Source organism: Phacochoerus africanus, chromosome 14 (assembly GCF_016906955.1).
Source record: "Phacochoerus africanus isolate WHEZ1 chromosome 14, ROS_Pafr_v1, whole genome shotgun sequence".
Taxonomy (NCBI): domain Eukaryota; kingdom Metazoa; phylum Chordata; class Mammalia; order Artiodactyla; family Suidae; genus Phacochoerus; species Phacochoerus africanus.
The window spans coordinates 12,984,464-13,005,874 of NC_062557.1; the positions used below are offsets into that span (position 1 = coordinate 12,984,464).

The 21,411-nt window shown below is 46.4% G+C and overlaps 1 protein-coding gene across 2 annotated transcripts in view; it reads left to right on the forward strand.

Moving 5' to 3' along the window:
- The window catches only part of PRKCA (protein kinase C alpha), a 386,579-nt gene that overhangs the window by 137,863 nt on the left and 227,305 nt on the right, over positions 1-21,411 (forward strand). For both annotated transcript variants that reach the window (XM_047759338.1, XM_047759339.1), the window contains exon 3: positions 13,174-13,256. In XM_047759338.1, coding sequence (XP_047615294.1) covers positions 13,174-13,256 — 83 coding nt within the window. The remainder of the gene's footprint in view (positions 1-13,173; positions 13,257-21,411) is intronic.

Consider the following 21,411-nt stretch of genomic DNA (forward strand, 5'->3'; position numbering starts at 1 on the left):
TGACCTTTGGTCTTTTTTCAGCCTCAACAGTGCAGTGTCTACCACGTGTCTTCGGTGAACTTGAGACTTGGAACAGAGCCCTGCCGTGGGCACTCACAGCCCACGCTGTGAGGACTTTACTCCAGTGACATCTTGATCTTGGGATCTGTTTGTGACTCTGGCCAAACTAGACTGGAAGCTCTTGGGGAGACCTGAGCTTGATTGATCTTTCTCACAGCAGGGCCTCGTGCCTTGTCTGGAATGTACCTATTGGTTCAGTAAATCTTCGTTGACCCGAGTTGAACTAAATGGAGTGCTTTCTTTCCACCGCCTCTGTTTCTTTACTGCCTGCTTTCCTGCTCACTCCTGTATTTTTAATTTCTTCTTACCCTGACCCAAACCATGACCTGGGTATGACAATGACGCTCTAGGCCCCGATCTGATACACTTGGCTCGGTCTGCTGCTTCCTGACTCCCTGTGAGGGTGACACTGGAAAAGGTCCAACTTTCTGAAGGGCTCCCACCTTACAGATTTCAGGGCTCCAGGCTCTGGTGGCCTCTCTCTGAGGCCTGTCTCTGGCTCATTCCCCTTCTTGCCGCTCAAGCAAGCCACCTTTCCTGAAATGGCATTCACGATCATCATCGTGTCTTCTCAGCATCTCTGAGTCAGAGGTCCCCGAAGAATTGTGTCCTATGAAGCCTGAGGTCCTGCCATGCCGGCCAGCAGCCTTGTGTGGCTTTTTCCTGGGTGCTTCACGGGTCTTGGGGGGAGGCTTGGTCAAAGACAAACAGGCATCTTCATTTTTTAATTCTCTCTGGCCATGCCCACAGCATGTGGAAGTTCCCAGGCCAGAGCTTGGCTCTAAGCCACAGCAGTGACAATTTCAGATCCTTAACCCACTAAGCCACCAGGGAACTCCACACATGCAGCTTTATTTGAAAAGTGGATTGGCTATAGATGATGAAATTTATGAACATCAGGAAGATGGACACACTTCTTGGCCTTTGGCCCTGACCTTTAGCTCTTAACCAAGCGGCTTGTTGACTGAACAATTACGTATTAAAGATGTTGACTCTTCGTGAGACTGCTGGGATGTTGGCTTTGACTTAAGGATAACAATTACAGCCTCTTACTAAAGAAGAATCGAGGCAGGGGAGTCATAACTTCATCGCTCACCTGCCCAAGGTCCCCAGAAAGCTTCCAGGGGTGCAGTTTGAGATCTTCTATGGGCCTCTTTCTGTGTCTCCTCTGATTGTATTCTTAGACTCAGTGGTGATTACCGCCTTTTAAATGGATGATAACCTTCGTGAAGCTGAAGGCTAAAGGTTGCTTCCCTGAGCTTTTGATCCCTTGAGGGTTCCAAGTTTGTGTGTTCTGGGTAGTTTTACACCTGTGTGGGAATGTGTGTTATATCACCAGTTAAAAATTGAGACAGCAGTCCTATAGATAGGGTCATTTATGATTTCAATTAAAAGTACTAGTTTTTATATAGGGCAGGACATACATATTTTAAAAAGCCAATGATTTTCATCTGGGACTTCCGACGGCACTTCTGTATGGCACCCTTTAAGAGTTCTGACTATTCAACTCATTTATAGTCTCGCCCAAATGCGTCTCTGCAAAAGTTCTTGGTGGTGGCGAATTTCACAATTTCCGTTTCATGTCAGCAAGTTAGGTTTGAAATATTCTGCTGTCACCCATCATATTTGTGGGCCTTATTTTCCCTGTGGAAGTGGGAACAGAACCCTGATTCTTAAGTTTATTTTTTATTATAGTTTTCTTTTTAGGGCTTCACTTATAACATATAGAAGTTTCCAGGCTAGGGGTAGAATCGGAGCTGCAGCTGCCAACCTACGCCACAGCCACGGCCACTTTGGCTCTGAACCACAGCTTGCAGCAACACCAGCAATGCTAGATACTTAGCGTACTGAGCCAGGGATTGAACTTGGATCCTCACAGACACTATGTCAGGTTCTCTCTCTCTCTTTTTTTTTTTTGTCTTTTCTAGGGCCGCTCCTGAGGCATATGGAGGTTCCCAGGCTAGGGGTTGAATTGGAGCTGCAGCTGCCGGCCTACACCACAGCCACAGCAACGCGGGATCTGAGCTGCATCTGTGACCTACACCACAGCTCACAGCAACGCCAGATCCTTAACGCACTGAGCAAGGCCAGGGATTGAACCCGCAACCTCATGGTTCCTAGTCAGATTCGTTAACCACTGCGCCATGACGGGAACCTCCTATGTCAGGTTCTTAACCTGCTGAGCCGCAATGGGAACTCATAATTCAAGAGTTTAATTGCTCATTACTCCTTAGGACTTGAAGGTGTCCTCAGTGGTCACTGATGATGCAGGTAGTTCATGGAGGCAAATGGTGCTGACCCACAAGCTGTTGGGGAAAAAATACCTTGAAGCCCCACAGCCTGCTCTTGTTCATGTCATGTCGGTGAAATCTGAAGTTTCTTTATTGGCGGAGCTTTACCTGGGACCTTGTAGATTTTTACCTTCTCTTAGCAACCTAGGTTCTGTTGGAGAAGCGTTGTGCTTTTCTTAAATGCATACTCACTCCCATTTGATTAAAACTTATTACGTACTTTCTAGAAACTGTTGTATGTGTATACATACAGATGTGTGAATATACACACACATATGCATGCTATTTTTCCAGGGCTGCCGTAAGAAAGCCCCACAAACAGGCTCAGTTCTGGAGGCTGGAAATACAGACTTCAAGTGTCAGTAGGGTGGGGTCTTCCTGAGGCCATGAGTGCGAGGCTGTGTTCTGTGAACCTTCCCTGGGCTGATGGTCTGCTGGCAGTCGGACAGTCCTTGGCTTGTAGAAGCATCATCCGGATTTTTGCCTCCAGCTTCACAGGACATCCTTCCTGTGTGCCCGAATTTCCCCTTTTTGTAGAGACACCAGTCGCATTGGATGAGGGGTCGGTGTGACCTCGCCTATGTCTGTGACAACCCTATTTCCCAATAATTTCATGTTCTAAAGTATTGGGGATTAGGATATCAACATGAATCTGGTGTGGGTGGGGCGGGGGGGACACAATTCACCCCATAACAGTGCGGCTAATGCCTGAGCAGAGGGTGTTTTCATTGGCAACTCTGGGTAGGAGAGATGGGTAAATAATTCATAAGTTATACCGAGTATGCTTTAAGGGCTAGAAAGACAGATCTTGCAAGATCCTAAATTCTATCATACGAATGAATCGTGGGCGTGTCCTTAACATCCTAGGGATGAAAGAAACTTACTTGACGAGTCTTTGGTTTTTCTTAACTCTGTGTCATTATAGTGGCATAATTTCTTAATGGCCTTTGATCAGTGGAGGGGAGAACAAGAGCTTGACCACATTTGTTTTTTAGCCTTTGTTTATATGCTTTTCTGAAATCTGCAAAAGCAGGGACTAAAGACTCTGTTCCTATCTCTCAGCTTTAGTATTAGTTGACCTCAGCTTGTTTGATTTATCCTCTTTGCTCCTTTTTTTCCTTGTTGGAGTCTGTTAAAGCAAGTTGCAGAAATACTTTTTTTAAAGATAAAGCAGGTTATAATTCATGACTATTAAAATTAAGACAAAGGTAAAACTGTTTAGTAATACAAAATACACCCTGGTTTTTGCATTATGACTGAAGGAGAAAAAGTGGGAGATGAAGGGGGGAGGAGAAGGGGACAGAGAAGATGTAAGAAATACCTGCTCCTTGACGTGTTCTGCTCCTTAAGGGCAGACACTGTCTTGGCCATGTTTGAACCTCCTTGCCTTGCGGGTTAGGGGTGTACTGATTTTTAGGGGCACTCTAAATATTAGCTGAGTAATTGAATGAATCAGTTGTAGTTCCCTCAAAGCCTTGAATAGACACATTGAGAAAACAATATATAGCTATAGAGACAGAAAAGGAAAGAGATCCCCTGTTACATTAGAATCTAGAGCATTTCCTGACACTTAGTCCCAGTGTAGCATTTTCATCAGAGGGAATTTAGGTCATAGACTAGAGGTTTTGTCTACACTGTAAGAGTCTATTGCTCATTGGCATTTGAGGGAGAATTGAAGCATGATTTCCTAAGTCTTCTCACCCCCCTCCATCCTCCAAGAATTCTGGAGCTGCAGATTCTTTTGCCTGCTGTTTGAGAAAAGATTCAGGGTGCTCTTCAGTGGCGGGTGTCTGTACAGCAGCAGGCCTGTGCTCTTAGACGTGAGTTATCTCGGAGCAAAGGAGACATGTCCTGTCCTGCTAAAGTAAGGAGATTCTGGACTGGAAGGGGAGCGAGAACACAGTCTGGTTCCAGAGCTCAGTTCAGCCTTACCTCCTTGCATGTGCATCACAAACCCCAGATGAAGTTGTTTCAGACTGAGAACTAAGACTGACTTCTTTCTCAGGGGTGCAGAGAGTGGACTGTAATGCAAACTGTGGACCTGCGGTGATGCTGTGTCAATATAAGGTCATCCGCTGTAGCAAGTGTACCACTCTGATGGGAGATACTGATAACAGGAAGCTGTGTGAGTTCAGGGTCAGAGGTATCTATCAGTGGGAAAGCTCTGTACCTTCCACTTGATTTTGCTGTGAACCTAAAACTTTTTTTTTTTAATCTTAAAATGTTTCAAAAGTCGTGGTCTTGATAAACTCCCATGTAGAAGGTGGTGCAGTATTTTTTAAGCATCAAAACAAGGAGACCTGAAGTGCATCCTGGATTGTGGTTATTCAGATGGGGAGTTCATGTTGCCGAGGAAGGAAGGCTTGTTGCTCTTAGGAAGTTAGAGGGAAGTTGGCTTTTTTAATTGATGCTGCGATCAGTACAAAAACATTGCAGGATTTAAGCTTGAAAATCAAACCTTAGGATTTCCCTTCAAACACTTTTGGATGATTTGTCATGTACTTTGAGATCTTTTTGATTCAATAAAGCTTTGTTAACAGCAGTTAAGGGATTAATGTTTTATTACCGTGTATTGGTTGTATCAAAGAATCTGTTCCACTGCAGTTCTGAGTCAGATATGTGAATAATGAGCTGAAATGAGGAAAAAAAGGGAGACTGTCTAGCAGTTGCCTGTTGGCATGTGTGTTGTCATCTACATTTGTCCACCGTGTTGAGGTCATGATGGGTCAGTAATGGTCAAAGCCTAGCTTTTCTGTCTGGCTGTGGAGGAAGCCACAGTTCTGGTGATTCCAGTATGAAATTCTTCCTTCAATCCCCACCAGACCCCTGCTCGCCCATCTCCTCTCCCACCACCACCACCTCCTCTGCACCATCAGCCGCAAACGTGGGTGTCCCTAGTTAGGACACCGCTCTTCCTGGAGTCCTCATGCACTGTCTTGCCTTCAGCTGTCAGCCATGTAGCTGCCTCCCGAACCTTGGTCTGCAGTCCCCAGCTGTCTTAACCAACCCTGAAGTTCCACCCGCCTGCCTGACACACGGATCTTGGTGACCTGCCAGGACACCGGACTCAACTTGTCTAAAACTGCCATCCTTATGTAAACAGCACAGAGAGTCTCTTCTCCTTCAGCCTGTGTAATTCCCGTGGACAGCTGACCCAGGTTGCAGGTCCCCGAGTCCAAGTTAATTCTTTCTTAGCTCTTGGTCTCCTCCATTCATACCCATAATCTGCCAGCTGTCCCTTTTGTCATTTAGGATCCCTTCTGTGGCAGGTACACAAAGCTCAGTTCAGACTGGCAGGAACAAACAGGCATGGGTGGCACCATCTTCTGTATTCAGGTATAATTATGTGGTTTGTATGTAAGTATAAATAAAAAGAAAATGAAAATCTTAAAGGGTATTTGATGGGTCCCATAACTGTGCAGTGTGGAGGCTGAGTGCTCTGCCAACCCCGAGATCTGGTTTTGTCTCTCACTCCTCTTTCTCTCTGGTCTTCTGGGCTCTGTTTCACCTCTGGTTTCTCCTCTTGGTTCCGACGTGGCAGCACCATTTCCCTAGTTGCAAAGGCTGCCTTTGACCTCCCTTGACCTTCCCGCTTCCTATTCAGTCCCTCAGCTTGCTTCAAAATGTATTTCAATTCTAGCCAGGGAGGAATTCAAAAAAGGCGGCATTGGCAGGACTTGGGGACAGTAGAAAGTTGAGGAGCTTAAAGGTGATTCTTTTGGGGAAGGGGAGCAGAGGGGTGCCTGCTCAGAGGAATAGTAGGGTTTTTGACAAGGCTTCTTTGGGGATACGTGCACAGATGCTCTGGGGCAAAATCAGGGTGCTGTCTGGAGAACAGCATTCCTTGTGCTATGTGATACAGCACAGGTACTGGATTTGTTTCCATACAACTCTAACGTGAATCGCACGAGAAGACTCTTCAGTGTTGTGAATCTGAAACCAATAATTTTCTTTTAACGTGCAAATAGACTATAAGCTCGATTTTTCATTACTTTTCCCTCCAAAGCTGAAAGCCGTTCACTTGCCTTAGAGATTTTCATTTCATTGTGTTCTGATGTGACGTTACCTTTCATTAATCCCTTCCAGCTAAGCAAAATTTAATTAAAACCATCTCACATGATGGCAACCATTTATGTATTTAAAAAAAGGAACTCGCGGAAGCTCAGCTACCAGTCTTCTGTTCTAAATGAAGTCAGACTATTAAATTTAGTAGGTTCCTTTTTTTGTATTCAGGATCTGTTACATAATAGCTTTTACCCCATTAACTTGGAGTAACGGGATTTTTATGCCTATGTTCCATTTTACATGACTATGAAATGATAGGGACCCAAGATTGAGGATGAAAGGAAATGGTTGTTTAAAGAGAAATGGAAAGTGGAGGTGTCTCTCCCCCTCCCCCGCCGTGATGAACGTGGCAGTCTGGGGGGAGGGGCGTGTTAAAAGGGGATACTCCCACTTTGCGTATAGATTAGGTGACTGAGTGTCTCAAGGACGTGGTGGGACAGCCAGGCCTGACTCATCGAGGTCCCCATCTCCATCATGGTTACTGATGGTTCCTGCCGGCAAGAGAGACGTGAGAGTCAGGGGACCACATCTCGAATCCTCCATCATGTGCGTCCTGAACTCTGAGACGGCATTTTCCTCGTGTCCCCACTCTCACCCGGGCTGGGCTTTATTTGCAGTCTAACGAAGCAGAAGCGAATACCTCCATGGGCTTGGAGCCAAGGCTGCCGTGAACATGCGTGGTCAGGAGTTTGCGTGTGTGAGGCTCGACGGCTGTGCCCCTCCTTTATAACTTCATAAATATCACTTAAATTACATAAAAGATGAAAGTTTACCATCTTAACCATTTCAGTTCAAAGACATGAAGCACACGCATAAGGTTGGGTCACCGTCGTCATTTCCACAATTCTTTATCATTCTGAACAGAAACTCTCTGTCACTAGCTTCTCATTGTCCCCACTCCCACCCCGAGTAACCTCGGTTCTATTCGATGTCTCTGGGGCTTCTCGGTACCTCATATAAGTGGAGTCATATGTTTGTTCTTGTGCGACTGGTTTCCTGCACCTAGCGTGGTGGTTTCAAGATTCACCTGTGCTGCAGCCTGTGTCACAGGTGCCCTTTTTAAGGCTGAATGATGTTACACAGTCTGCATAGACACATTTTGTGGGTCCATTCACCTGTCGGACAGTTAGGTGGTTCCCACCTTTGGCTACTGCAGGAAAGCTCTTAGGAACACCCGTGTGCAGACATCTGCTTGAAATCCGCTTTCAGTTTTTCTGGTTATGTACCCAGAAGGGGCATCATTGGATCATACGGTAGTTAAACATATTTTTGATTACAGTTGATACACAACATTCTCTCAATTTCTGCTGTACAGCAAAGTGACACAGTTGTACATATATGCACATGTTTTTTCTCATTATCTTCCATCATGTGGTAGTTTTATGTTTGGTTTTTTGAGAAATAACCGTACTTGTGTCTGCAGGGACTGTACCATTTTACATTCTTAGCAACAGTGGACAAGGGTTCTAATTTCATCTCATCCTCACCATCACCTGCTATTTTCTTTTAATAATAGTCTTCCTCGTGGGATGAGGTGGTGACTAATCACCTTTGTGTGTGTGTGTGTGATCTGTTGGTCGTTTTCCCAAGGAGGGGTTTGCAGTGAGGAGCCGGAAGCACGTGACTGCAGCCGACTCCTTCTAATGTGCGTGAATGGAGTGAAGATGTCTCTGGGCTCCCCACTTGCCCAAGTCCACTCTAGGAAACCTTGTCCAGTATTAAGAGCCCCCAGTTGTCCGTCTGTGTGACAGTGATGTTTTTCACAGAAACCAAGTACTTGGGGGTCTCTGTGTGACGGATAGGCCTGGGCTCAGTAGAGTCGAGTCAGCTCCTAGCAAATTCGCCGGTGGGGGTGCAGTGGCAGAAGAGAGAGTGGCTTTTCTCACTGGGTGGCTCTCAGCCTGCCCTTGGCTGGTTTTGGTTCTCTTTGAGCATGACTGAGAACCACCACGAACATCCACGTGTCAGCATCACCACACACACCTGTATCTGAGGGGGTGTTTTTGATGAATCCTTGAGGCAAACGTAGGTGACTTATCCTGAGACGTGGTTTTCACAGATGGTGAAAACTCTGTCCTCTTACCTGTGTGAGTAAGGTCAGCATGGGATGCGCATCGGTAGAGCGAGTCAACCTCAATCTTCAAGCCAGGCGAACGTGAAGAATCATTCCTGGGCCAGGCTCATGTGTGGTCTTTATTAGTCTTGGTCCTCTGCGGTTTGCTTGGTGTGAGTTGTGCATTATGTGTGTTATCCAGCGCTGCCGGGCAGCATGAGCATATCACCGAGGATTAGGGGAACAGGATTTTGTGCTTAGGAAATAATTGAAGATTTACTTTGTGGCTTTAAGCTGCAGGGTAGCTTCGTATTTTAAAACCTCTCATTTGGTTATACAAGCAGAAGAGACCCAGAGTCTTTGACCATGAAGCTCCCTCTTAGTTGTATTGGCCAGGTTGGGCTTGCATAAGCAAAGGCTTATAGAAGGGCCAGATGTCCGGCTCCAGGACACAAACCATGGAGTAGGCAGCAGCTGCTATGCCACATGTCCCCATTTCTTCCCACCTGCCCGCCAAGGTCTGGCAAACCTGTATGGAAAGCCTGTTCTGTGATAAGGACCAGCAATTCCCCTGCTCCGCCTAAGAGAATTTCAGAATTTCAAATAATAAGAGGATAGAGACAATAGCTCCTCATCTTTAGCCCAAGGAAGGTCTTTGCTGTCCAGGTCCAGGGGAACCCAGTGTATTCTCTTGTTTTACTGTCTTTTCCTCCTCCTCCAGTGACCCTAGCAAACCTGCTCAAAGGTTTGCGTCATATGGTCTTCCAAAGTAAGAATTACCCAGCCTGGTTTGGAACGTGAAACCAAAGGTCAAGCCAGCCACCGGTGATTTTGGAATCTCTGGCCCTTGTTCAGTTTCCCGGCACAGCCTTCTCCAGGCAAACCCTGCTTCCAGCTAGTCAGCCAAGGTTTGTTCCTCTTGGCAGCTCCTCTCACTGAGCTTGAGGGTGGGAGTGAGCCAAGAGGGTGACCCGGCTTTTTCTTCTGGATGAGTCCCCCAGGCGGGGGCCCTGGCACATTCTCCATCCGGTCTGAATCTGGAGTCTTTGAGCAGGCCGGGCAGGGTCTTTGTCGCTCGGATAACGATCCCATGGGAGCGCCTCTCTAGAACATAGGACCCTTCTCTCCCCCTCCTGTTGGGTCAATCCAGTAACTTCGAGAAGTGCGATCCTCCTGTATAAGGGAGAATGGCAGGGGCTGCTCAGACGGGTTGGGAGGAAGTAATTTTGAGGGTGGGGCTTTGTGCTGCTCTCTTAGATTATATTGTGCATCTAGGGGCTAGTTCTCTCCAGGACGAAACTGGATATGGGATTTTTTTAAGGCATTCGGTAGATCCATCTCTCGCTGGAGACACGTAATTGCATCAATGGTTAATGGGGATAGAAAGGACAGGTACAAAAAGCAAACCATTTAGAGGGATTAGATAAATAGGGGTTCACCTGAGTGCAGAAATGGTTTAAAAAGAGATGAAGGACTGGAATGTTTGAACAATTAAGTAGGGATCAGAATGCTGTCTTTTCAAAACACCATATCCCTAATAAACCATGATGAGGAAATAATGCTCATGTGACCCTTTAGTAGTGATTTCTCTTTCTAATTCCAATGAATGAGAGATGACATTGGGTCTGGGGAGAGTGAGCCGTTGAGATGAATTGTGCCATCCCGCACTGCTTGATCAGCCATCCTTAGAGGGTGTTGCAACAGAGAAGCTTTTAGCAGAAGCAGTGGTAAGGCTGGTGCTCTGAAGGCTCATAGGAGTGACGTGCTGCCTTTTGCAGTGGCTTGGCCCTGCCCAGGCAGCCTGGGGGCTCTTTTTTCTGTTGCTTTACAGTCCGGTCCTCCTGCCCCAGCTGTGCACAATGGGCAGGCTTGGCAGACAGCCAGGGAGAACCCCTCACTGGGGCGTCTCTGCTTCTGAAAGGATGCTCTTGACGAGAACTTCAGGGCTCACCTTGCTGTGGATAGTTCCTTCATATGTCCAATTTGCCTGCTCATGCCAAGCCCGAAGTTTTTCATAAAAAGATGTCCTTTGCCAGTGACGTTGTATTCTGACCATCTTAAGACTATTTAAAAAGAAAACAGTCACCCCCTATCCTACTTGTCTCATTTGGTGTACCCACATATTTTCATCCTCTGGGTCTCCTACACATACTCCCCCCCTACATGTCCTTACATATATTTATATTCATATACTTATTAAATATATTTATAATTATGTCTTCATGTACCCATTTCCCTGTCACCTGTGTGCAGATCTCAGCAGCCTCTCTTAATACCTTTTCTGCTTCTATCAACCAGTGTGATGTGGTGGAGGGAATGGGGCAGTGGATCCCAGAAACCTTGGTGCAAATCCTGGTTCCACTCCAAAGGAGGGGACACGACTTACCTAAGACTTTCTGGTCTGTTGGTCCGTCCATCCCTCTGTCCATCTGTGCTCTTCCACTTTCTTCTGTCTACATTGTGTGCTTAAAACATGCTCGATGCCGGAGATCAGTACGCTGTTGTCCCTTCTGCAGACCGTCGAAGCATGTGAAGTAGCATTAGGATTCGGTTAGGTGACATGTGTGAAGCAACCCATCAAAATGATGCACGAGAGGATGCTCAACACTGGGCGTCCTACTGCTTTCTTTCCCTGGCTTCCCTTCTATTTTTTAGCACATTGATGGGCAATTTCTCTCATTCCTGGACTATACAGGAGACTTCCTCTGGCCCTTAGGGCCCAAATCTATTCTGTTAATGTTTATCAGCATCATTTGCTCATCACAAGCTACGAGCTCTGCTTTAGTCTGTTATCTCCCCTCTCTTTTTTTTTTTTTTTTTTTTTTGCCATGTCCTCGGTATGCAGAAGTTTCCAGGCCAGGGATCACACCTGAGCCACAGCAGTGCCAATGCTGTATCCTTAACCGCTTGGCCACCAGGGAATTCCAGTCCATGTGATTCTTGTTCAGACCTTTTGGTGGCTTCTCATGTTTGTCATGAATGTTCTGTCTTACTGGCCACTCCAGGCCCTTTAAGTTCTTGCTTAGTTTTAGGTACATGACTTGGTCTCAACCCCCAGCCGACCTGCCATCCCTTCCACCCACCACAGTGGCTGCACCTGTTGATACGTGGACAGGGAGTTGTAGTATCATTGGTGGGGGAAGTGAAGAGCCAAGAGTCTGGGAAAGTTCTAGCTGCCTCTTGCCCTGAAGACTTGAGACTCGGCCAGCATTTCTGAGGGGTACATGGCTGCTCACCATGCTGCTCAGCAAAGAACAGTGGAGCTGTAAGTAATGGTCTTTGGAGCTGGACCTGAAGCTTTTGAGGAAGGATGATCTCTAGGTCCTTGGTTTTTTTCGTATCCTCCACCTTATTCCATTTATAAAAATCTTAGGTTACTGGTTAAGCTCTATAACTAATAGTTTTTTTTATTGCTTCACCTTCAGGAGTCTGCAACAAAAGCACGGTGAGTTTAGAAAATATTTACTGTGTGGTGGATTTGTGGGGATCCCCCCAAACTGGTGACAGCATCGGTGACAGATATAAGGAGGTGTGACCGTGTTCCCAGCTTTTCTTCATTTCAGTGGGCTGTTTTCTGGAGTTCCCTTGTGGTGCAGCAGGTTAAGGATCTGGCGTGGTCACTGCTGTGCTGCAGGTTTGCTCCTTGGCCTGGGATCTTCAACAAGTCACAGACTCAGCCAAAAACCAAAACAAACAAACAAAAAAAAGCTGTTTTCTGTCGATTGGATTTATGTCTTCAAGAGTTCAGAATTCTGCGTAAGAAAATTGTGCAGTCCACATTTAGGGGATACTCATGTATTTATAATAAGTTATTTCCTTTGTTGTACTAGCAGGGTAGAACACTTAGCAGTGTTTACATGTCCGTGTGTCTTGTTAGAGGACAATACACAATACTTCATGGCAGGGTGGCCAGGAGGGGACAAGAGGCACAGCTTTAGATTCATCTCCTTGATTGGCTTTTTTTTTTTTTTTTTTGCTCTTTAGGGCTGCACCCAGGGCATATGGAGGTTCCCAGGCTAGGGGTTGAATTGGAGCTACAGCTGCTGGCCTACACCAGAGCAATACGGGATCTGAGTCACGTATGTGACCTACACCACAGCTCACAGCAATGCCAGATCCTTAACCCACTGAGCGAGGCCAGGAATCGAATCCACATCCTCATGAATACTAGTTGGGTTCATTAACCACTGAGCCGCAGCAGGAATCCCTGATTGCCCTTTTTTAAAGAGGGCTGCTTGTTGTTGTTGTTGCTTCTGCCATAGCATGCAGCGGCTTGATGCAGGATCACAGTTCCCAGACCAGGGACTGTGAACCCCAGGCTGCAGCAGTGAAAGCCCCAAATCCTAACCACTAGCCCATCAGGGAGCTTCAGCACCAGAGTACTTTACATTTTGATTCCTGGCTTATTTATACTTTGGGAAAACTGTCCTACACTGTCTGGCCCCCTCTCCTTCAACTTTAGAGAATGGAACACAGATCGAGGGTCTCCTTGGGTCCCGGTAGTGCCCGTATTCGTTGGTCCCGTTCTCACGGAGGCCAGTCAACACCAAATGTTGCCGAGTCGCAGAGGAAATGCCTTCTGATGAGATTCTGTCCGTAGTGAAATGAAATTGATTTGTGACAGAATGGAGCCCTGTTGGGAAAACAAAGCTCGTCCCTTACCTGTAGACTATTCTAATTTCAGTTTTCTTTTCTCTCCACCAGTTTGCTGTTTTGTGGTTCACAAGAGGTGCCATGAGTTCGTTACTTTTTCTTGTCCGGGTGCGGATAAAGGACCTGACACTGATGTAAGTAGCCTGGAGACACTCTCTGGTCGATGCGGGCTTTCGAGTATAATTTTTTTGGTGCCTGTACTGCTGCTGTCTTGGCACATGTCGTCAGTGGGAGGACTTTCCATTTCGTCTCCTGTAACTTTGGCTTTTACTAAGGAAGAGATTTATAGTCCTTTTCAGGCTCGGCAAGACGGCTTAAGGATCAGAGGAGAATTTCCTGTTATCTTGTCTCTTCTTCAGCTCTGGGCAGCCACCTAGGCTAAAGCCACCAAATTTATGGCCACAGCTTTCACACACAATGCACTTCTTTTCTGAAAATGTTGACAGATTTTACAATGAACATAAATCACTCTTCAGTTTATTTCTCGTGGTCGATTAACAGGGCGGTCGTTGCTTTTGGCCAACGCAGCAGACTGTTCCTCGTTTGCTTCATGGTATCCTTTGCTGCCTTTTCATTATGTGTCATAAATGCTCCCGTTGACTGAGATTTGGCATCTGTTTCACTGAACAAATGATCCCTGCAGCTGCCCATGTGTGAATACCTCAGTTCCTTTATTTGTGTCCTAATTCTGCCCGTCTCTGCTGAGCCTCCCTGCGGCAGCCCTTGCTGGCTGGAGCACGGGATCAGCAGAGGCGAGTGGGCGTCGAGAGGCATGGGAAATACCAGGATCAAAAATGTATCGAGTGGAAAGGAACTCAAGCTGTTACATGGAAAGCCATATTTTAACTGGAAGAAGAAAAGTATGGGGGAGACCAGAGAGAGCAGACATTCTTTTTTTAAAAATGTGTGCAGTTCTATTTATTTTTGACCGCCGCACTCTCGGCACATGGAGGTTCCCAGGCTAGGGGTCAAATTGGAGCTGCAGGTGCCGGCCAATGCCAGATGAGAGCCTAGCCTGCGACCTACACCACAGCTCATGGCAACGCCAGATCCATCACCCACTGAGCAAGGCCAGGGATTGCCCCTGCTGTATCCTCATGGATTCTAGTCAGGTTTGTCCCGGCTGAGCCACAATGGGAACTCTGAGAGCAGACACTCCTGAATTGCTTTGGCAGGATGGCTTTGGTCACTGCTACTTAAAGGACGTGCTCCCGGCAGCAATTCCTCCCTCTACCATTTACTCCTGCTGGGAAACTTTGGTGTCCGGGTGGCTTCCTCCATGGAGGCGGGGCTCAGTTCTTCCCTTCAGCTTTGTGTGATTTGTCTGTTGTTCTTTGTCTCTGTTTTTTAAGTTTTATGAAGTATAGTTGATTTACAATGTTGTGCTAATGGCTGCATCTCGGTGTGGCTGCTGCTTTGTCTTTGGGTGTAGGGTATCGTTTTTGGTAATTCAGGGCTGTGTCCTGAAGATGCTGCTCTGGTTGGTTTGGTTTTGTTAAAGCATTAGAAGCAGAGGCTCTTGCCTAGAGAAGAGGGCATAAGAGTCAAATGAAGTGAGAGCTTGAGGGGTTCCTTCCAACCGATGGGGATGGGAGAGGAAGGAGACGGAGGAGGAGCAGGCAGGAAAGTAGGAAATCTCAAGAGTGAGATGCTGATGGAACCATTTCCTCAAGGGGGCTGTCGGCCAACTTGCTGATCACGTCTGTGATTTTATTACGCATTTTCTGTTAGCTTCCGCTATTACACCTAAACAGGTAACATCCTTCCCAATTTGCACAGACAGACTTGTCCACCTGGGAAAGCCTTGGTTTGTGCCTGCTGGTTATCTTTATCAACCTCTTTCTTGCCCAGGATTTTATCCCATTTTGGATGATGGCTCTTTGGCCACCCTACTCGGAGCCTGGAGCCAGGTGCAAAGCTTCAGGGAAGAGCTGTTTGGAGTGAAGCATAACGAGAGGCAAAACCTGTGATCCCATCAGCCGAGTTCTGCCCCCTCTCATCTCTGTGTATGATTTGCCATAGACACTGAGCCTCACATTTCAATATCTTCCAAATGGAAGATAAGATTTTTTTTTTTCAATCTGAGAGAAAAAGAAGTATGTGAGCTATTAAAAAGGTGCTACAAAATCAGCCAGTCCTACCTGTGTGATTGACAGGATTGTGTGTTCTTTTCCGAGGGGGACACTTTGCCTTGGCGTCCTTGGCATCCAGAGAACTGTGATGAGTGAGGCCTTTCTGGAGCCAGGGCGTGAGACATGGCTTCTGCCTGCAGGATGATTTCACTTATTACACAAACTTGCAAGCTGCCCAAACCGAACTCTCCAGGGAAGTTGTTGGAAGAACAGGTGTCAGGACATAAAGCTGAGCTGCATTTGGTGGAATACATTTTAAAAATCACAGGATTGTAGAGCTGGCAGGAGTATTCAAGATTTTTCCGGGTTAACCTCATTTTATAGGTGTGGAGACTGAGGCATATGAAAGTGAAGTGATCTGGTTCCTTTTGGAATATTCAGTAGGCTTGTGGCTGATGCTGTCATGGGCATAGGTCATAAAGGGAAGGAGGAGAGGGTCCGTGGAGGAGGCTGATACCTCCTGCCTGGTGTCATCTTCAAAGGCTCTGTTCTGATGTTTAAAAAGTGATAAGGGCATGAAAAAGACCAGTTCAAAGGATAGAAGGATCAGGAACAATGAAATCTAATTTAAGAGCAGAAACCACCCCAATTATTTTTTTCTCTTGAAAACGAGAAATTCTTAAGGTTTTTTTTTTGCATGGTGAAGGCTTAAGACAGCCAGCTTCACATGCTGTTTAATAAGGCCATTGTTGAGCTCAGCAGATGGGAAAGCATTTGCCGAGGGGGGCAAAAGAAGCCGCAGATCTTTTGAAACCCACAGATGTTGTACCTGCCCTGCCATCGTTAAGATGAGAGGAATGGGGAGGTACTTAAAAATAACCTCGCGGTACCTGGGTTATAGGAACCAGATATAGGGAGAAAGGTGAAAATTCCTTTGAACAAAAGCAATCGTCAAGACTCCGGGAGCAGTCTAGTTGAAAGGATGTAGAAGTGTAGGGAACCTTGGAGGAGAAAAGGCTTCTGGGTTTTCAAAGAGAGGAACCTCCCCCCCCCCAAAATGGGCAGGGCAATCTCAGCCCTGCCCCAAGCTCCCACCCCACAGCCCCCGGGATGAGCAGTGTCTCTTGCCAGAAATTCCCTGCCAGCCTGTCTAGAGGTAAAAGCCATGATTTCTGAGACTTGGAAGTGCAGCCCCATGCAGCCTGGGCAGAGAAGAAAAGGACAGACTTTTTAAGAGCCTGATAGGAGTGGGTGACTCATTCACTGATGCTACGAATCACTGGAGCCCGGACTTGCAACACTGGAAAGAAGGGATCGGGCTACAGCCCGGGGCTCGTGGTTGAAGCCAGGCTCTTCCCACCTGGCCTCCAGAGGGCGTTTTGAGTCAGTGCAGAATTTAGGTTTCCAGGTGTGTGCCCTCACAATACAGCTCGGGGCCCTGACCAGCACCCTTGCCCTGCCTCCAAGGTTTTATAAGAGGATGAAGAAATAAGACAAAACCGGGTCCTTGTTAAATAATAGCTCTCTTCCCCCCTCCCCCAGTAAGGATGCGAGCCAGCACCTGGGCAGGTAGACCCGGTTATCACCGCCTTTGGCTTTGGGGAGTAAGCACTGTGATTTTGTTCTTCTAAAGGGACCCAAGTGCTGCTGTTTCTCCAGCCACCATTGGCCTCCTGCCCTGAGGGTTTCCCCTTCCCTGCTCTGGCTGTGATGGAGCGAAGCCCACCAGGTCAGGGCTGAGGGGTGGGGGCTTCGGGGGCCAGCTCCTCCGCAGACCCCTTCCCTCCCCCTTGAAGAATTTCAGCCCTCCAGCCTCTTTGTCTTTCCTTCTGGAGCTCTTCCCTGTTCCTCTTGAGTTGTGTTTGCTTGTGAAGCCCAGCCTGCTGGAGGGAAAGTGAGGCATCTGGGCTTTCCAGGTGTACGCGTGTGCTGCTGCCGTGCGCACGCATGCATCTGTGTATTCGCATCTTAAATCCGTGTGGTCCTTTCTTTTCCTCTGAGAAAAGCCACAGAACGGGCACTTGCAGAAAATTGTACCCACCTCAGTCTTGCTGTTAAAAGGTCATGTCCAGACATCCCCCTTCAATCCATAAAGTCACAGGGAGAGAACAGCCTTCCGTGATGTGTTTAAAATGACACAAATGCTGAACAACTATGCGGGCACGGCCTTCGGAAGGTTTACGCTCCTGTGAAGGGACAGGATCCGACGGTTGGAAGGAATGGAGGTAATGAGCCTGCCTTGGGTTTGCATCTGCATTTCTGTTGAGCTCTTCTGTTTTTATTCACCTGGTACACTGGTGCAGTGCCACTGGCCGGTCTGGGGAGAAACTGTTCCTCTGGAACTTTGCACCTTATATCGAAGCCATACAATTGAGTAGAATTCAGGGGATTTAAAAATAACATCCTGGGTCATTACGGAACCTCACCTGGGAGAGAGTTGGCCTCCATCCAGGCAGCATCAGGCTTGGGCTGGGACCGCCAGAATGTTTGAAAGGGAGCAAGTGAAGGAATGAATGAACTTGGTAGAAGGCAGAGGGGCTGGCTTCCGATCTGGGTGCCCCTTCAAGTCTGTGAAGATGGGGAAACCCAGACACTTGAGGACACCAGTAGATGGCTGACTTAGAGCCGTTTGTGCCAGTGGAAGCTATCGCACACATTGCTGCAAAGCCAAAGCCACATCCGTCGTGAAGGTAGGACCCCGTGCTCGGCCGTGTGTCCACAGAACAAAACTGCCTTCTTTGTTTCCTGATAGCCTCGAGAATTCTCTGGTTCTCAAGTTGTTCTCGGTGTCTTAGAAACTGAGCAAATAAGAAAAAGGCTGCTAAATTGTTTAAAATCCAACCTTCCAAAGCTGTATTTATAAGAAACCTCAAAACATGTAAAATACATCTGGAAATCAATTTAACTAGTGGATCTTCTGTTTTCTCAAAGTGTGCTTTTATGTTTAATAGGGAAACAAGACAATTTGTGAGCAAAAGCCTGTTATACCCAAACATGTTTTTATATTCCCGAACCGACAAAGTCAAGTGCGATTTGTCAAAGGTGGTAGGTGCGAAAAAGCAGCATTTAAAATTCCGCAGAGGGAGTGGAGAGAGTCTCAGAGTGGGAATTGGGAATTTTGGCCTGCCGAATCACTGGAAACCTTTCTAGTCCTTGTTTTTCGTATCAATATGCCAGTTGAACTTGGTCATCTTTAAAGTTGTTTTTCAGTCCTACGTAATATTCCATCATGAAATATTTCTTGAGAGCTTTGTCCTGTGAAGGTAGAGGGGTGCAGGACAGTTCCTGCACAGACCCACACACTCACCCAGGCCATTCTCTCTCATGGGAACAATGAGCAAAGCGTGGAGGTAATTCCACTCCAGGGTTGCCTGTGGCAGTTGCTATAAGTGGGGGAAATAGGGAAATGCTGTGGAGTTGAAGTGTAAGGGGAGAGAGTGTCTAGTGGAAAATGACGGAAGGCTTCCTGAAGGTGGTGACATTGACTTATTTCTATTCTTTTTCAAAGTTTTCTTTAAAAACATGTAGAGTCATATCTGCTTATTTCTGCTGCTGGCTTAAGGGAGTTGCTTCTCTTGCCAAATGGCGCTGTCCAGTGGCACATGAACTCAAGTAACGAGTATTTTCAAGAGGACCTGTAAAAAAGGGGAGCGGAACACAGGCAGGAGAGACCCACTGTGTTCTGCTGGTCCTGGTGGGATCCTCTCAGAGGAAGCTCTGGGGAGAGCCATGGTCAGGTCCTGGAAGCACCCTCTGGCTCTCGCCCCCAGGTTCCGTTCCTCATGTGCCCACTGCCGCCACAGGAAACCTGAAAAAAAGTTATTTCAGGGAAACACATCCAGCCCCAAACTCCCGTGCTAATTCTGCTTTTTTTAGTGGGTGGATTCTTTTTTATGTACCAGATTCACAGTAACAAGTATTTCCTACCAGGGAAGGGACTCCTGCTACTTTTGCGCCAAGTTAATTTTGCTGAGGATTAAAAATAGCCTCCAAGACCTGCATCCTCATCTGCAGAGCTGGTGAGCTAAAGGACACAGTTGGCTGGTGCAACGTCCGTTCTCTTTTGACGTAGCAAGCGTTGGCCAGTGAGAAGAGGGGAGTGTGTGTGGTGCAAGGAGAGATAAAGGGCCTCAGCTTGCAACCCCTGTTCTAGGGCGCCTGATGTCAAGAGGGTCACCTCTGGGCTTTTCAGCGTAATCCAATGGCTTAAGCTGCTGCTCAAGCATCTTTGGAACCTACTCATAAGAGTAAACACACATAGCCAATGGCACATTCTTTTCAAAATCCTCCACTCTGGGCAAACTGTCTGCCTTTGAGAGTGTGGCGTGATTGTTTAGGGAAAGTGGCCAAAAGCCCAGTGGATCCAGATCTGAAAAGGGGGTGTGATTGAGGGTGCATAGTACCATTTGGGGTCTAAAAGGGGGGGGTAAAAGAATAAGGTAGAAGGTGATTTTCCTGGGAACGTTATAAAATCTCTGACATTGTATTTAAAAGAGTCTTTGGTGTGCGAAGCAAAGGAAACATGTGGGCATCATTGTGTAGCTCCTTATGGATGCTTTTGCTTAATCCCCATTTCAGTCATGCCTACACAGTGACTTCTTCATGGGCATATCCTCTGCTGTTTCCCTTTGGAAACTAAGAACCTGGCACAGAATAAGTGCTCGAAAAAAAATTGTTGAACCAAAGAACATGAGTAGAAGGTCTGCTACCCTAATTTTGATGTCCAGTTGTATTTACATGGTCTTGAATTACTTGCAGGGTTGGAGCTGTGCATGAGCCTGTTACTGAACCTGGCCGATAGTTCAGAACGGATGTTTCATCAGCATTATGTTGTCACCGAGCGGGGATGGGAACCACACCTAATGGGCTTTTCTTCTCTTTATGCTAATCCTTTCAAACTGTTGTCTTAACTATTGGCAAAATTTTTGAACTGTTTTTGTTTTAAAATGCTGTATTTGGGCAATAGCTTTTGACTTGTTGGAATGAAAAATTGGTATAATGGCTTCCTGATCTCATCTGACCCATCCTAGGTAACACAGTAATATCAGTTCATGATGTACAACCAACCATATTAACCTGTACCTGAGCAAAAGGTGTCAGGGAAAACCTGCCACTCGTGACTTAAACCTTTGGAAGCTCCAAGCTAGAAGGTCTGCACAAGTCAAGGCATCTTTACGATGATGCTGATACATATTTAGCATCTCAGTGCCTGGTGCATTTTTTTCTTTTTTTTAGATAATGATTTTTATTCTTTCCATAATTTGTTTACAGTATTCTGTCAGTTTTCTACTGTATAGCAAAGTGACCCAGTCTCACATACATATATACATATAAATTCTTTTTCTCACATTATCCTCCATCACAAGTGACTCAGTATAGTTCCCAGTGCTATACAGCAGGACCTCATTGCTTATCCATTCCAAAAGCAGTAGTTTGCATCTATTAACCCCAGACTCCCAGTCCATCCCCCTCCCTCCCCTCCTCCTCGGCAACCACAGGTCTCTTCTTACAAGTCCATGTGTTTCTTTCTGTGGAAAGGTTCACTTGTGCTGTATGTTAGATTCCAGATATAAATGATATACAGTACTTGTCTTTTTGACTAACTTCACTTAGTACGAGAGTCTCTAGTTTCATCCGTGTTGCAGCAAATGGCATTATTTTGGCTGAGTAGTATTATTCCATTGCGTATATATACCACATCTCCTTAATCTGTTGCCTGGTGCATTTTGTGCATTTATGCATCATTTGTAAGCGTTACATGTTTGAGCACTTATTACATGCCAGGTGCTGTGAGATGCAAAGGTTAAAAAAACAAACGTACATGGTCTTTGTCTTCAAACAGCTTATCTTTAGTGGGAAGTCTTGTATACGAATCCATATGATTGATTATTCGGATAATTACTTCTCTGGATAAATGGAAGTAATAAATGCTCTAGGCATATGTTGTTATACTCCTCATACAGATGTGGCAGTTAGGCTTGGGCATGGTTCTGTGACCTGCTGAAGTCTGGTAGTAAATGGTGCAGTGAGCTTGGAGCCAGGTCTCTGCTTCCAACCCTATGCTTTCCTTGGTGCCATGTGGTTGGTTATAAAGCCAACTTCAGGGGCAGATTTTCTGTCGGTAGAGGCTCTAATTTGGGGGTCATCGTCTGGGGTCAGTGTGTCTGAGACCTCTCAAAACATTAAGAAACTTGAAGTGGTAAAATCCTAAGATGTT